Source organism: Mercenaria mercenaria, chromosome 6 (assembly GCF_021730395.1).
Source record: "Mercenaria mercenaria strain notata chromosome 6, MADL_Memer_1, whole genome shotgun sequence".
Lineage (NCBI taxonomy): Eukaryota > Metazoa > Mollusca > Bivalvia > Venerida > Veneridae > Mercenaria > Mercenaria mercenaria.
In genome coordinates, this window is record NC_069366.1 from 9,252,317 (window position 1) to 9,270,860 (window position 18,544).

Below are 18,544 nucleotides of genomic sequence, written 5' to 3' on the forward strand. Positions count from 1 at the left end.
TATGTTGAGACCTAGTGACCTAGTCTTTGACCGCATGTGACCCAGTTTCAAAGCTGACGTAGATATTATCAAGATGAACATTCTGACCAACTTTCATGCAGATCCCATGAAAAATATGGCCTCTACAGAGGTCACAAGGATTTTCTATTATTTAACCTACTGACCTAGTTTTTGATGGCACGTGACCCAGTTTCGAACTTGACCTATATATCATCAAGATGAACATTCTGACCAATTTTCATACAGATCCCATGAAAAATATGACCTCCAGAGAGGTCACAAGGTTTTTCTATTATTTGACCTAATGACCTAGTTTTGGACCGCACGTGACCCAGTTTCAAACTTGACTTAGATATCATCAAGGTGTAAATTCTGACCAATTTTCATGAAGATCCCATGAAAAATATGGCCTCTAGGAAGGTCACAAGAATTTTCTATTTTTAGACCTACTGACCTAGTTTTGGAACATAGTTGACCCAATTTCGAACTTGACCTAGATATCATCAAGATGAACATTCTGACCAATTTTCATGCAGATCCCATGAAAAATTTGGCCTCTACAGAGGTCACAAGGTTTTTCTATTATTTGACCTACTGACCTAGCTTTGGATTGGACATGACCCAGTTTCAAACTTGACCTAAATATCATCAAGATGAACATTCTGGCCAATTTTCATGCAGATCCCATGAAAAATATGACCTCTAGAGAGGTCACAAGGATTTTCTATTATTGACCTACTGACCTAGTTTTTGACCAAAGTTGACCAGGTTTCAAACTTGACCTAGATATCATCAAATGAACATTCTGATCAATTTTCATGCAGATCCAATGAAAAATACGGCCTCTACAGAGGTCACAAGGTTTTTCTATTATTTGACCTACTGACCTAGTTTTGGACCAGACATGACCCAGTTTCGAACTTGACCTAGATATCATCAAGATGAACATTCTGACCAATTTTCATGCAGATCTCATGAAAAATATGACCTCCAGAGATGTCACAAGGATTTTCTATTATTTAACCTACTGACCTAGTTTTTGATGGCACGTGACCCAGTTTCGAAAGTGACCTAGACATCATTAAGGTGAACATTCAGACCAACTTTCATGAAGATCTTGTGAGAAATATGGCCTCTAGAGAGGTCACAAGGTTTTCCTATTTTTAGACCTGCTGACCTAGTTTTTGACCGCACGTGACCCAATTTCGAACTCGACCTAGATATCATCAAGGTGAACATTCTGACCAACTTTCATAAAGATCCCATTAAAAATGTGACTTCTAGAGTGGTCACAAGCAAAAGTTTACGGACGCACGGACGCATGGACGACGGACGCAGCGCGATCACAAAAGCTCACCTTGTCACTTTGTGACAGGTGAGCTAGAAATACAGTTACCTATTGTTTCTATAGCCACCTAAGTAGGCAAATGTGGGCTCAAAAGGACAGACGGACTTATGGACGGACAAGGGCAACTCTTAAGTGCCCCCCGCCCACCAAAAACGGTGTTAAACTTAAAACAAACTTTTGGGCCCTTCATGCATACTTGTGACTGTCAAGGGCCATAACTCAGGTCTTATTGAGTGAACTCCTAACAAAACCCCAGATGTACAACTCAACATGCTGAATAACAACCCTATCATGACTCTATGTCAAATATTTTTCTCAACTCACATTACTTTGACATATGCAAGACACAAATTCGGACAGACTGACGGATGAACAGAAGTAGACAGGCATACTGACAAGAGTAAATTTAGGTGCTCCTTCTAAAATATATTCAGGGGCACAACAACTAAAAAGACCTAACTGAGATACATACGTGGCAGCAAGTCTTGACTTCACTGAACCAACTCTCTCTAAAGTTCCAGGTTTTGTTTGCATGTATGTTACACCACCAATGTCAATGCGGGAAATTTGGCTGGCTTTGGAAGATGAAGTAGCGTCCGGTTTACCTAAAAGAGTTATAATATTATTTCATGATGTTTTCATGCAAATCCAAATCATGACAATTTAGCAGTTACTAATTTTCTAAAGAAAACCCAAAAACTATGACATATTTCAGGATTCATATAAACTCAAGGTGGGGCCAACAGTGTGAAGGAGTTAATGTCTCTAAGTGAATAAAAGAAACACAAAAGCAATGACGTATCTCAAGATTCAATATTATTATAAATACAAGAGGGCCAAGATGGCCCTAGGTCGCTCACCTAAGAAACACACCATAACAGTGTAAAACATGTTTGACCTAGTGATTTCATGGAAACAAATATTCTGACCAATTTTCATTAAGACTGGACCAAAAAATTGGTCTCTTGCGATAAAACAAGCATTTTCTTAGATATGACCTAGTTTTTGACCCTAGATGACCCATGTTCAAATTCGACCTAGATTTTATCAAGGCAATCATTCTGACCAAAATTCATGAAGATCAGTTGAAAAATACAGCCTCTATCACATACACAAGTTTTTCTTTGATTTGACCTAGTGACCTAGTTTTTGACCTCAGATGACCCATATTCAAATTCGACCTTAATTTCAATAAGCCATCATCCTGACCAAATTTCATAAAAATCAATTGAAAAAAACAGTCTCTATCGCATACACAATGTTTTTCTTTAATTTGACCTAGTGACCTAGTTTTTGACCTCAGATAACCCATATTCAAACTCGACCTAGATTTCATCAAGGCAATCGCTCTGACCAAATTTCATGAAGATCAATTGAAAACTACATCCTCTATTGCAAACACAATGTTTTTCTTCGATTTGACCTAGTGACCTAGTTTTTGACCCCAGATGACCCATTTTCGAACTCGGCCTAGACTTTATCAAGGCAATCATTCTGACCAATATTCATGAAGATCAATTGAAAAATACAGCCTCTATTGCATACACAAGGTTTTTCCTTAATTTGACCTAGTGACCTAGTTTTTGACCCCAGATGACCCATTTTCGAACTCGGCCTAGATTTCATCAAGGTAATCATTTTGACCAAAATTCATGAAGATCAATTGAAAAATACCGCCTCTATCGCATACACAAGGTTTTTCTTTGATTTGACCTAGTGACCTAGTTTTTGACCCGAGATGACCCATTTTAGAATTCGGCCTAGATTTCATCAAGGCAATCATTCTGACCAATATTCATGAAGATCAATTGAAAAATACAGCCTCTATTGCATACACAAGGTTTTTCTTTGATTTGACCTAGTGACCTAGTTTTTGACCCCAGATGACCCATTTTCGAACTCGGCCTAGATTTCATCAAGGTTATCGTTCTGACCAATATTCATGAAGAATAATTGAAAAATACAGCCTCTATCGCATACATAAGGTTTTTCTTTGATTTGACCTAGTGACCTAGTTTTTGACCCGAGATGACCCATTTTCGAACTCGGCCTAGATTTCATCAAGGAAATCATTCTGACCAATATTCATGAAGATCAATTGAAAAATACAGCCTCTATCGCATACACAAGGTTTTTCTTTGATGACCCATTTTCGAACTCGGCCTAGATTTCATCAAGGTTATCATTCTGACCAAAATTCATGAAGATTAACTGAAAAATACAGCCTCTATCGCATACACAAGGTTTTTCTTTGATTTGACCTAGTGACCTAGTTTTTGACCCGAGATGACCCATTTTCAAACTCGGCCGAGATTTCATCAAGGTTATCATTCTGACCAATATTCATGAAGATTTATTGAAAAATACAGCCTCTATCGCATACACAAGCTAAATGTTGACAGACGACAGACGCCGGACGCCGGACATCGAGCAATTAGAAAAATTCACCTGATCAGTGCTCAGGTGAGCTAACAAGTGGGGGTCAATAGTGCAGAGTAGCTAATGTCTCTAAATCATTAAAAGAAACTGCAACAAGAGCTGTCTCCATAGGATGACACATGCCCCCGATGGCACTTTGAATGAATAGTTATGGCCAATGTTAGAGTTTAGGACCTTTGACCTATGGACCTGGGTCTTGCGCGCGACACGTCGTCTTACTGTGGTACACATCCATGCCCAATATTTTTAAAATCCAAGCATGAATGACAAAGATATGGACCGGACACGCCCATCAATGCACTATGTTGAAATATGACCTTTAACGTCTAAGTGTGACCTTGACCTTTGAGCTACGGACCTGGGTCTTGCGCACGACACGTCGTCTTACTGTGGTACACATTTATGCCAAGTTATTTGAAAATCCATCCATGGATGACAAAGATATGGACTGGACACGAATGCACTATCATGAAAAATGACCTTTAACGTCTAAGTGTGACCTTGACCTTTGAGCTACGGACCTGGGTCTTTCGCGCGACACGTCGTCTTGCTGTGGTACACATTCATGCCAAGTTATTTGAAAATCCATCCATTGATGACAAAGATATGGACCGGACACGAAAACTGCGGACAGACTGACAGACCGACAGACTGACAGACGGTTCAAAAACTATATGCCTCCCTTCGGGGGCATAAAAACTATGACGTATCTTAAGTTCACATAAACACAAGTGGTGGTCAATGGTGCAGAGTAGCTAACGTCTCTAAATCATTAAAAGAAACTGCTAAAGCTATGACGTATCTTAAGTTCACATAAACACAAGTGGTGGTCAAAAGTGTGGAGCTGTTGATGTCTCTAAATGATTAATAGAAAACTCAAAAACAATGACGTATTTCACGATTCGCATAAACACACGTGGTGGTCAATAGTGTGAGGTTGTTGATGTCTCCAACTGATAAACAGAAAACTCTAAAACCATGACGTATTAAAGGATTCACATAAACACACGTGGGGGCCAATAATGCGGAGTAGTAAATGTCTCTAACTGAATAAGCACATAAAAATATTCTATTATTTAACCAAACATGCTTTGCTGCTACATGTACCTTTTCCTCTGCTACTGTCTCATTTATTCATTTTCATCTTTCCATTTTTGCTTCGTAAGAATCTCATTTTTAGTAAAGAGATGTACATGGAACATGTACATAACGAATTGCCCAGTTCCACAATAAGGAAGTCATTTCATAAAATATTTATATATATGTTACATAGACTCTTATACTGTGTGAAATCGAAAGAAAAAGAATCTAAACAAAAGCTGTCAGAGGATACCAGTGCTTGACTATTCAAACAGCCTTGTCACTGAAACAAAGTCAAAATATACAGACAAACACGTACAAAGTTAAAAAGGGACAACAATTTTGTGTCATAGAATTTACCCTTCATCTGATACTCATTTTTTACCCTTCATCTGATACCAAATGAGATAACTGATTTCAACAAAAAACTGCTATGTCAAAATTGGGACATAACTTTGAAAACAGCATAAAATAAATGTACATGTGCATCGCATGCGAGATCATCACAGTTAAAGAGTGTATGAAGCTTTAATCCATACCAGCTTTCACACAAAAATAACCCTAAATGACACATATTTCAAATTAGTACAAGGCAGTCTGAAAGACAGCTAAATCCCCCGCCACTGCTATGGATACTGAAAGGGTAAACCTTTGATTTTAGCTGTGACCTTGACCTTGAACTGACATGGCTGACTCATGAATTCTGCACAACGTCTTGATGAGGTGATCATTTGACCAAAGTTTCATGAAAATCCTTCAAGGGGTTTAGGAGATACAGAGCTGAAACCTTTGACCTTCAGTTGTGACCTTGACCCTGAGTTGACATTGCTGACTCATGAGTTCTTGATGTGATCATTTGACCCAAGTCTGATGAAAAGGGGTTAAGGAGATACAGAGTGGACACCAAATGGAAGGCTCAAACCTTCGACCCTTAGTTGTGACCTTGACCTTGAGCTGGCATGGTTGACTCATAATTTCTGCACATCGTTCTGATGAGGTAATCATTTGACCCAAGTTTTATAAAATTCCTTCAAGGGGCTTAGGAGATATAGAGCGGACACAAAATGGAAGGCACAAACATTTAACCCTAAGTTGTGACCTTGACCTTGAGCTGGCATGACTGACTCATGGGTTCTGCACATTGTCTTGATGAGGTGATCATTTGACCCATGTTTTATAAAATTCCTTCAAGGGGTTTAAGAGATATAGTGCGGACACAAAATGGAAGGCTCAAACCTTTGACCTTGAGTTGCGACCTTGACCTTGAGCCAGCATGGCTGACTCATGGGTTCTGCACATCGTCTTGATGAGGTGATCATTTGACCCAAGTTTTATAAAATTCCTTCAAGGGGTTTAGGAGATATAGAGCGGACACAAAATGGCAGACTCGAACCTTTGACCTTGAGTTGTGACCTTGACCTTGAACCGACAAGGCTGACTCATGGGTTCTGCACATCGTCTTGATGAGGTGATCATTTGACCCAGGTTTCATGAAAATCCTTCAAGAGGTTTAGGAGGTATGGACCGGACACGATTTTGCTATGGACGGACGGACGCAGACCATTCCTATAATCCCGCCGCCATGGCGGGGGATTAAAAATAGAGTTTGGAACCTATACAATAACATTGTATTCTAATCCATTCCCACTAGTGATTACTGAAATACAAGCTTACATATAACAAGAGAGCCATACTGACCCTAAGTCACTTGAAATGGAATAAATTTATGATACACTGGATCACTAATGGTAACATCTGTCTTTAGTATAAAAGGCTTTTCTAATTTCAGATCTGGCAGCTCCTAAGGTCTGTCAAGCCAAAACCATTTGAATAAATCTAAGAAAATACCTTACAAAAAGGCTACAGACCAAGTCTGTTATGATCCATCAGAAAGTTCAAGAGAAGGGAAGTCATTTAAAGGGTTTTTTCTTTTTATGTCGGTGCCCCCCTAAAATCAGTCAACAAAACAAATTTGAAAAAAAAACAGCTGAAGGGGCCCTTTAAAAAGGATTTTAACAGACAAAGTTTGGGCTAAAGATCCATCCAGCTGTTCTTGAAAAAATGGGGCCTTAAAGGTTTCTTTTTTTTTTTAGTTCTTGCAGCTCCTAAAATCAGCCCAAATAAACCCAAATTTGGGAAAAATTTTTAGAGAGTCACGGAAGCAGGGCCTCCGCTGCCAAAACCCCTTTCGCCATTTGCGAAAATTTTTTAAATTTGGCACAAAATTTTTCCAAACGGGCGCATAGTTTTTTTCCTTGGGGCTTTAAATTTTTTTTCCGTAGTGATATAAGCGGCCCAAAAATTGGTTTCCCATACACTGTTTACCTAACGCGGGGTAGTGAAAAAAAACCGATAACCATTTTTAGGGGGTTTTTATTTTAAATTTTCGCCTATTGAAGTTGGTTGACATTTTTGAGAAGATAATTGCGTAAAAAAGTAAAATGAAGATTAATCAGTAATCAAAACATTTTGCCACTTGAAATTTTTGACCCTGCCGAAAATTCACCAAAATTAACGCCGTTTTACGGTGAAATTTTAAAGTTTTTTCCGTTTTTTTAAAAAAAAAAAGTTTGTCATGTTTGGGGAAATGAAAGTGTATGACGACGAATTTTAAAATTAAGTACAAAAAACTTTTTAAAATTTTTTTTACTTTTTTGCAAGAAAATTTTTAAATTCCTCAGTTTCATAAAAGTTTTTAACCCGGGGATCCAAAAATTAAAACACATCGGCCTAAATTTGCATCCGGGCCCGGGGGTTTTTCATTTTTCTTTAAAGGGAAAAATGTTCAAAACTGGAAAGATAAAATTTGCTCCCATGGTTTCTTAAAAATCATTAAAAAGGTGTTAAACCCGGGCCCTTTTAAAGAAAAAAAAAAAAAAATCCAAATTTTTCCTTTTTCCGAAAAAAAAATGAGCCCCTAAATTTTGGGTAATTCGACATGGTTTAATATATTTTTAAAATTTAGAAAAATGTTTTGGTGTCATTTTTTATCCAACACAAATTAAATTTTAATTTCGGGCAATAAACAAATAAAACCCTTAAAAAATTTGTTATTATTCCAAATGAAATTTTTAAACAATATTTTTTTTTTCTCTATCACCTAGGGACAGCCTACAAAAGAAAAAAAAAGGGCCAGACTTTGGCTCAAAAATGGCTCTAAATTTGGCTCCAACTTTTAAAATTTGGCAAAAGGTTGGCGACAAGTATAAAAAAAACCCAGAGGGGGCCCCTGGGAAGGTTTGCTCCCGACCAAGTGTGGTGATGTTTTATCAATTAGTCTTGATCCCAAACATTTAAATTTTTTTTTAATTTTTTAAAACCCCGGGTTTGGCCCCTAAAACAGCCCAAACCCAAAATCATTTTTCAAACTTAAAAAAGGGAACGCTACAGACCAATTTGGTAAATGATCTATCAAGGGGCCCCATGGGTGAGAACTAACCCCAAACCCAAGGAAAACGGGTAAAGGAAACAATCCCATCACAAACTTATGAGGTTTCAGGTAACAAAAAGCCCAAATCAAAGACAGGGATCCCAAATGTACAAAATATGCCCTTCCTACCCCTCTGAACAAAAAAAAAAAATTTTATGTAAAAAAGGAATTGACTTAATTTTCCTATTTTTTGTTTTTCAACAGACACTATTGATTCTTTGGCTAATTCTTAACCTGAAGGGCTTATCAGCTGGGGTTGCTAGTCAACTTAAAACTGATTAAGGAACAAACATTTTTGCGGGTCCATCAACTTTTTTTCAAGTTCAAGCGTTCCTCAATAACAGATATATATATCTTACCTTGTTTAGGACCTGGTTGGTGTACTCTTTTCAGACTTCTCCCATGACTGTCTACCTTGAATTTAACTCCTCTCACAGTGACTGTCTTCATATTAGTAGCATCTAATTCTGAAACAACAAACATTACATACAGGCAGTAACAATTTTTTTCCAAGACATACACGTCAAGGTAACAGACAAATTCAGTGAATTAGTATTCCTCACTGTTTGAAAAAAATTTTACATGGCATTATGGTTCTTATGCACGTCCTACCCTTTTCCCTTGCCAAAATAAAATTTACAGTCAACATCGTACTTGCGACCACCTCTTTTAAAGCGTTTTTTTTGACTTAAACGACCTTTCCAAATCCCTCCCGAACTTTTTTCAGTACAAAAATTAAACCCAAATTAAACATTTTTTTAATTAAAAACGAATAGCGCCCACATTAATTTTAACCCACAGGTAAAATATGGGACAAAAGTATCTTTTAAACCCCCCGGGGAAAAAAAATTTTCAACCGGGCCCATTTTTCATCTGTGAAATTACGAAAACGTTTTTGTACTGACGAATGCAAAAACCCTTTTTGTATCGGGTCGAACCCCCAAACAATCTTGCCAAAATTTTTTTAAAGGGCTTATGGATTTGGGGAAAGTGTTCACGAGTTAAAACAGATTTTTTAAAACCCAAAAAATATTTTCATAAATAAAATAATTTACTTTGGGACAGAAAAAAAATAATTTTTTTTTTTCCCATCAACGAAATTCATTAAAACCATTCCATTAAAAACCCAAACTTCTTAGCGTCCCTTGAGGGGTCTTTTAATACAATGCCCCACTGTACTGTGAAATCATTAATATTTGTGGGGACTAATTTTTGGGGAAATTTCTTTGGGGATCAATCCCCCAAATTTTAAATTTCCCCAAAAAACAAGAAATTTTTCCCCAAATCAAAATTTTTTTCAAAAGGAAATCCACAAATTCAAATACCCTAAAAACCTGCGGTTTTTGACCAAAAAAAAAAAATTTTTTTAATGCCCCCCCGAAATAAAATGTTTTTAAACAGTATACCATTTAAAAATTCCTTTTCCAATTTTAAAATTTATATCGGGAAAAAACCCAAAAAGGAACATTGTTTCTATAGTCCCCCCCCCCTCCCTTGGGGGGGGAAAAATTTTTGAAAAACTGAAATAAAACTTCCAACAGAAAAGCTAAAATACATATCAAAAACTAAAACTTTTGGGAAATTCTGTATCAAATCAAATGATTTAACTTTTTTTTTTGGGCCCATGAACTTCAGTTGAAGTCCGTGTCACACATGTTTTTTGTGTACTTGCTTTCATCAAACTCTTAGCATTTGACTTGTACAGCATTCCATTTATCATAATGAAATTGACAGGTTTCTTCAAATCACTGACAACTGTTCTTCTGTCCAATCTATGCCTGAAAAATAAACATTGCTTTTTTCACTAAACTTATGTCAATTTAAAAAGCGATGGTTTTGGTTTTTCAAATCTTTAATTCCACCAACCCAAATTTTATGACGAGCCGCACCATTAGAAAACCCAAAATAGTGCATTTGCGGCCAGCATGGATCCATACTAAAACCGGCAAAACTGGGGCAGTCTGAACCGGAACCAAGCTGTTTGCTAATTTTTTTCTCTAATTTCCCAAAAAACTTTGAAAGCGAACAGCATGGATCCCCCGAAATAACGCGCAAATGCAACAAAGTTGTTTCCTCATGGGCGGCTCATTTCAGGTTACTTTCATTTTTCAAGACATGACAACTTTTTCCACTTGAAAAAAAAGGGGAAAAAAAAGAGTTTTTGAAAAAAGTCAAATTTTCTTGCCCGGTTTTACCCTCATCCCAAAATTTTTTATTAATCCAAAAAAAAATTTCCATTCAAGAAACAAAAGCCATTGAAGTTCCATTTCCAAGAAGCATTTGATTTTTTACCTCAAATTTTGCAACCATATATCTTTTTAAATCTGAATACAATAAAAACATAGATATTGGGGTTGGGGATCTCCAGGGCAAAAGGGGTTTATTTTTTGGCAATTATTTGCCCTTTTCATGTTGCAATGACAACATTTGTATTTTTGTAGGGTTTTCCCCAAAGGGGAAATCTCAAAGGGAATGCTAGAACAATGCCAAAAAACCTTTCTTTCCAGAAAACAATATCTTTTAAAGACCGACGATCATTCTAAGGATTGCTTTGCTAAGTTTTCTCTTATAAAGCTAAATAAATATTGTATTATTTTTCCAGCTTCAATGGCAAAGGAAGAAGAAACCATGTGCCCCTTAAGACATTATTTTAGTAACACGCAGATATTTACATAGATTCACAAACCTTTCTGGTACAAGCACGCATCTACACAGACTCACAAAAATTTCTGGTACAAGCAGGCATCTACACAGACCCACAAACCTTTCTTTCACAAACATACATCTACACAGACCCACAAACCTTTCTTTCACAAGCATCATCCACACAGACCCCCCCCAAAACCTTTTCTTTTACAAGCAAAGCACTACACAGACCCAAAAAACCTTTTTTCACAAGCAAACTACACAGACCCCAAAACCCTTTTTTTCACAAGCATGCATCTACAAAAACCCACAAACCTTTCTTTCACAACATGCCCTCTACACAGACCCCCAAACACTACACAGAAACCCCCAACCTTTCTTTTACAAAAAACATCACACAGACCCAAAAAACCTTTCTTTTAAAAACTGACACAGGGCCCCCAAAAACCCTTTTTTTCACAAGCAGGCATCTACACAGGCCCCCAAACCTTTTTTTCACGCAGGCAAACTACACAGGCCCCAAATCCCTTTTTTTCACAAAACAAGCAAACTACAAAAGGCCCACAAAAACCTTTTTTTCACAAGCAGGCATCTACAACCCGAGCCACAAACCTTTCTTTCAAAAAGCAGGCATCTACACAGACCCACAAACCTTTCTTTCACAAGCATGCATCTACACAGACTCACAAACCTTTCTTTCACAAGCAGGCATCTACACAGACCCAAAAACCTTTCTTTCACAAGCAGGCATCTACACAGACCCACATACCTTTCTTTCACAAGCAGAGACCTACACAGACCCACAAACCTTTCTTTCACAAGCAGGATTTACACGGAACCCCCAACCTTTTTTTTTCCCGCATACATCAAAAACAACCCCACAAACCCCCTTTTTTCCCCCAAGCGGCAATCTACACAACCCAAACCTTTCTTTCACAATAACATCACACAGACCCAAAAAACCTTTCTTTCACAAGCAGGCATCTAAAAACAGACCCACAAACCTTTTTTTTTCACAAGAAGGGATCTACACAGACCCAAAAAAAAACCTTTTCTTTCCCCAACAAGCATCTACACAACCCAAAAACCTTTCTTTTACAAGCATGCATCTACAAAAGAACCCCCAAACCTTTTTTTCACAAGCAGGCAACTACACAGACCCCCAAAAACTTTTTTTCCAAGCGGCATCTAAAACAACCCCAAACCTTTCTTTCCCCAAGCATGCATCTACACAACCCACAAACCTTTTTTCCACAAGCAGGGATTTAAAAACCCACAAACCTTTTTTTTCACAAGCAGGGGAAACTACACAGACCCACAAACCCTTTTTTTACAAGCCTGCCCTCTACACAGACCCACAAAAACCCTTTTTTTCACAAAACAAGGGATCTACACAGACCCACCAAAACCCTTTCTTTCCCCCAATCAGGCATCTACAAAAGACCCACCAAAACCCAAATTTCACAAACAGGCAAACTACACAAAACCCCCAAAACCTTTCTTTCACAAGCATGCATCTACAAAAGCCCCACAAAACCCTTTTTTTCAAAAAACATCCCCTCTTTCACAGCCCCACAAACCTTTTTTTCACCAACATGCATCCCACACAGACCCCCAAACCTTTCATTTACAAGCATGCATCTACACCAACCCCCCAAACCCCCAAGCAGGGATCTACCAGACCCCACAAACCTTTCTTTCACAAGCAGGGAACAAAACCGAAACCAAAAAACCTTTCTTCCTTTAAAAAATTCTGGTACCAAACAACACTAAAGGGAAAAGCAACCCAAAAATTTTTTTTTAAGCAAGCAGGACAGCTTTTTAACATGAAAAAAATTTATACTACAACAGGTATAAGTGAAATCACTGACAATTTCAAACTTTTGTTAAACAAAACTTTTTTTAGATTGGGTACTTTCAATCTATCAAAACAACCCTTGACAAAGGGGAGGGAAAAACAAAACTGGGGAAAGGATGAACCAAACCCCTAAAATTTCACGTTCCCCTCCTCACACTTTTCCCCCCATAGAAAAAACTTTTTATTCCCTTTTTCCTTTAAAGATCCATATGATTTTATTGACATTTGTTCCCGCAAGCATGATCTACTTAAAAGAAAACTGTCAAATAATTCAAATTTTCCCGGGGATAAAAATTTTTTAGTTTTTAGGCCCCCAAAAAAAATATTTTCTGCCTGGATTTCTTCTTTTTAAGATTAAATGACTGGGATTATTTCTTTGTTGGGATTTAATTTCTGGGTCTTCCCAACCCAAAAATAAAACCCCTGAAAAAATTGCCCCCCCCCCCACCCTATGAATAATAATGACTTCTCAGTATTATCAGCACAACTGACAAGAATAAAAATACAGCTGGCATAATTCTGTGGGCTCATTAAAGGAAATGCTAACTGACAGTAATTACAGACTATTAGTGTTTAATGATTGTGAGTTAGGCTTGCTAAGAACCTTTGTGCAATAAAGTATGAGAAATGTTTGAGTGCTTTACATGTTTTGTGACAACAAACAAAAAAAAAAAAAAAAAAAAAAAAAAACAGACCCGGGGTAAATCAAAAATGTCCCCAAACCACTGTGTGGTGGGAGACCAAAATTTTTTTGCTCCCGTAAACAAACGTTCTACTGTTTTGGTTCAATGTGCCTTTAACTTTTTTTAAACCAAATGCCTTTAAAAAAACAACAGGGCATCTGTTTTTATCATAATCAACCTCCCTATTAAAACTTCATGATCCAGGGCCAAGCATTCCAATTAAATGTCCGGTCAATGGACCTTACCTTTAGTCTACTGACCCAAAATCTAAAAGGGGTCATCAAATGGTCATGATTAACCTCTCTATCAACTTTTGGGGGGGTCATTGGGCCCCAAACTTTTTCAAGGGATTGTCCAGAAAAATTTTAAAATGTTCCGTGTCAATGTAAACCCGAACTTTGACCTAATTAAACCCAAAAAGGGGCCTTTTCTGGTCATGACCAACCTCCCTATAAAATTTTTCCCGATCCCAAGGGGGCCCCAAACAATTTTTGAGTTTTCAGCCTGAAAAATGTTTTACCCGTTTGTGGCACCTTGACCTTTGACTTTTTTTGATCCAAATCAATAGGGGTTTATCTGCTGGTGATGGCCAAAACCCTTTCCCCAATTTAAATTTTACAATCCCCCGGCCCAAGCATTCTTGAGTTAACATCGGGAAAACCCTTTAACGTTTAAAACCTGTGCCCTTTAACTTTGACCAAAAAACCTTTAAATAGGGGTCATCGCTGGGCATGACCAACCCCCCTAAAAAATTTTCCCCGGGTCCTAGGCCCAAGCAATTTTTGAGTTTATCATCCTGAAACCGTTTAAATGTTTGTGGGGACCTTTAAATTTGACTTTTTTGATCTCAAAAACCCTAGGGGCCCCCTGCTGGGGATGACAAAAACTCCCCAAACCCAAAAATTTAAGATCCTAGGGCCCAAAACGCTCTTTTAATTTTCATCTGGGAAAAGGGTTGGTCACCCTGCAAACCGCCGACCGACTTTTGCAAAACAAAAAAACATCCCTTCTTTGAAGTGGGGGCATTTATTTTTCATTCACAAAATTCCCGGATAGGCCCGGTGACCATAATCTACCCCCAAAACACTTAGACCCGTTTTAAAAATGTTTTAGATTAAAATAAACAGAACGGGCCCCTTATGCCTAACTGTTTTATTTAAACTGATACAAAAAATCTAACGACAATCCCCAGGAAAATTTCTTGTTAAAAAATACAATTTCTTTGTGTTAGTTAAATGCCCTTTTTTAACAGTTAAATTTAGTTTTTTTTTCCGGGGAGCAGTTTTAAAATAAAACCCCTTTTCCCGGATTCTTTAAACCCGTACAAAAACCCGTTCTTTTGCAAGTTTAAATGTCAAAATTCCCCCCCATTAAAAAATTCAAGAAAACAAGAACTTTTTTTTTTGGGCTGTTTAAAACTTAAAGCAAACCAACACGCCCCCTTTGTGCAACAAGAATATTTTTAAGACACAAATTCCCCTCCACCATCTTCATGGGAACACTGTTTTAAAACTTGAAACAAACCGTTCAGCAGTAAAAGAGGACGTGCCCCAAAAAATTTAACCTTTAAATTAAATAAAAAAAACAAGGAACTATTTTCTTGGGCTTATTTTAAACCCCCTAATACTTTTAAAAAAGGACACCAAAACGAAGGAGTGTCTTTTGGGTTTGGGGTGAGGAAAGGGCAACCCCGGCCTCCTTCACTCAAAGCCAACCCCTCTACCCCCAAACCCCTTTAAAATTTTTGAATGGTAAAAAAAAATCTCGCTCAATCTTCCTGAAGCAAGGCAAACTTACCTGGGATTAAATGGAAAAGTTTCCTTCAATCTCTGCAGTCTTCTCTGAAGGTATTTCTGACTGACTGCCAGTCTTCTGTTGTATGTCTCATGCTGGAAATGTTTTCCCATTCCTCTTCCTTTATATCTACCTCTGTATCTCCCTAAAACAGGAATTATTTAATAATGCCTTTACAACATGTCATGTTTGGAGAAATGAGCCACACCATGAGAAAACCAACATAGTTCATTTGTGACCAGCATTAATCCAGACCAGCCTGCGCGTCCAAGCAGTCTGGTCAGGATCCATGCTCTTCGCTTTCAAAGCCTATTGCAATTACAGAAACCATTAGCAAACAGCATTCATCCTGACCAGACTAAGCAGATGCTCAGGCTAGTCTGGATCCATGCTGGTTTCAAAATTCACTATGTCGGTTTTCTCATGGTGTGGCTCAAATAGTCTCAATACAAAATTATGAACAGATAAGCAATTAAATAAATGACCCAGTATTGCACTGGCAATCATACAGAAGTCCCCTACTGGTGAAAAACTTTCAACAGTGACATTGACCTTTGACAACAAGCATGAGTCATATCTTGACACGTTGTCTCAGCATGGGGAACATTTCTGTGTAGCACTAAGACAGTCCATAAACGATACAGAGCAGAAACATTTTCTACTTGACCTTTAATAGTGACCTTGACCTTTGACCTACCAGCATAAGTCTTGTATGTGCATAATCTACATATTGCCCTCTATTCACATTCCGAGCTTTATGAACATAGGTTGAATACTTTTCGAGTAATTGCAGGATCAAGATTTGCAGACGCAGAGATGGATGGACATCATTTCTGAAGTACTCTCCAGTGTTCCAACAGTAGGGGACTAATAAGCAATATATATCAAAATGTACCATTGTAGAACTTATCAACATTTGCAGTGCCTCATCAGATTTTGTAAATCTTAGTTATCATAATCAAAGGAAAGTTAAGTAACTCTAAAGTTATGAAATTATATACATTAACATACAAGTAAATAGTAACAAAACAGTTTAGGAAAGAATCCTGTAACACAAGCCAGTAACAGGAAGTTGACACAAACAAACAGTTACTGGACTGCAAGGGATGTATGATGTCATTTTATTGTGCCAATGAAACTGATTCAAACAAACAAGTAATTGTTATTGTGTTTAGGTACATAATAATTAACACATACACTGACAATGACGTTCCTTACATGCTTAATTATCACTCCTACCTACAGTGGCGCTCGTACTACACCAATGTGAAAATAACAGGTTGGTCCTGCTAATAACCACTTCAATCCCACCACTGCCATACAGTTTTGTTTTTGTTGGGTTAACGTTGCACTGACTCAATTATAGGTCATATGGCGACTTTCCAGCTTTGATGGGGGATGAAGACCCCAGGTACCTCTCCCTGCATTATTTCATCATGGGCGGGCACCTGGGTAGAACTGGTAGAACTAGAACCATCAACCTTTGTTAATCCAGCTGGATGGCTTCCTCACATGAAGAATTCAACGGTGAACCCACATCGGTGAGGGGCAAGTGATTCGAGGTCAACGACCTTAACCATGCACACGGCAAGAAAGACCCCCACAGCCATTTAGTATACCATTTACACAGTCAGAAAATTTTAATTGCACTTGCATTTTTTATATACAAATGGAACAAGACCAACCAATTATCAGCAACATGAAATACCTCAAGATTATTATCAGCCTATATTCATAGCGAATGATGTAAGAAAATTCTAATATCTGGCTAGACGACACTAAATGAGTGTGAAAAAGTAGTGTGAAAAGTGAATAGACTTGACCTTGGAGGTAGTACACAGACTGTGTATGATCAAGGTAAATGGTACAAATTATTTATTACACCACAGTCATGTAGTTCCTTACTGTGATTTGTTCAGAATTCTATGAAATATCAAAGAGCTATAAAAATAAATAGATTGGCAACTTGAAAGGCATATAGAGCAAATCTCGCCAACCTCCCGTGACAAAAAAACGAGATCTCGTTTACTGGAAGTGGCGCTTTTTTCACGCGCCATTTTGTATACGAAAGCAATTATTCATCGGTAAAATAATTATCACCGTATGGCCACGCTTCTTTCGATGGCAAAAAAAAACAAGAGGACCATGATGGTCCTGAATCGCTCACCTGTCCCAACATGACCCAGTTTTGAACTGAGTATGACGTCGTTTTTTTTCTTCTATTATTTGACATAGTGACCTAGTTTTTGAGCTCATGTGACCCCCGTTTTGAATCTGACCTAGATATCAAACAAGATGAACATTCAGACCAACTTTCATACAGATCCCATGAAAAATATGGCCTCTAAGAGGTCACAAGGTTTTTTCATTATTTGACCTACTGACCTATTATTGATGGCACGTGACCCAGTTTCAAATCTGACCTAGATATCACCAAGGTGAACATTCTGACCAATTTTCATGAAGATCCGTTCAAAAGTATGGCCTCTAGAGAGGTCACAAGGTTTTTCTATTTTTAGACCTAATGACCTAGTTTTTGACCGCAGCTGACCCAGTTTCGAAACTGATCTAGATATCATCAAGATGCACATTCAGACCAACTTTCATACAGATCCCATGAAAAATATGGCCTCTAGAGAGGTCACAAGGTTTTTCTCTTATTTGACCTACTGACCTAGTTTTTGACCGCACATGACCCAGTTTCGAACTTGACCTAGATATCATCAAGGTGAACATTCTGACCAATTTTCATGAAGATCTTGTGAAAAATATGGCTTCTAGAGAGGTCACAAGGTTTTTCTATTTTTAGACCTACTGACCTAGTTTTTAACCACAGTTGACCCAGTTTCGAACCTGGCCTAGATATCATCAAGATAAACATTCAGACCAACCTTCATACAGATCCCATGAAAAATATGGCCTCTAGAGAGGTCACAAGGTTTTTTCATTATTTGACCTACTGACCTAGTTATTGATGGCACGTGACCCAGTTTCGAATTTGACCTAGATATTACCAAGTGAACATTCTGACCAATTTTAATGAAGATCCATTCAAAAGTATGACCTCTAGAGAGGTCACAAGGTTTTTCTATTTTTAGACCTAATGACCTATTTTTTGATCGCAGCTGACCCAGTTTCGAACTTGACCTAGATATCATCAAGATGAACATTCAGACCAACTTTCATACAGATCCCATGGAAAATATGGCCTCTAGAGAGGTCACAAGGTTTTTCTATTATTTGACCTACTGACCTAGTTTTTGATG

At 37.8% G+C, this 18,544-nt stretch overlaps 1 protein-coding gene across 1 annotated transcript in view; it reads right to left on the bottom strand.

Moving 5' to 3' along the window:
- LOC123549705 (uncharacterized) overlaps positions 1-18,544 on the bottom strand; it is a 70,593-nt gene that overhangs the window by 36,238 nt on the left and 15,811 nt on the right. The window contains exons 3-6 of the mRNA XM_045338018.2: positions 15,282-15,423; positions 9,906-10,075; positions 8,657-8,764; positions 1,821-1,953 (exon numbers count right to left, since the gene is read on the bottom strand). Coding sequence (XP_045193953.2) covers positions 1,821-1,953; positions 8,657-8,764; positions 9,906-10,075; positions 15,282-15,423 — 553 coding nt within the window. The remainder of the gene's footprint in view (positions 1-1,820; positions 1,954-8,656; positions 8,765-9,905; positions 10,076-15,281; positions 15,424-18,544) is intronic.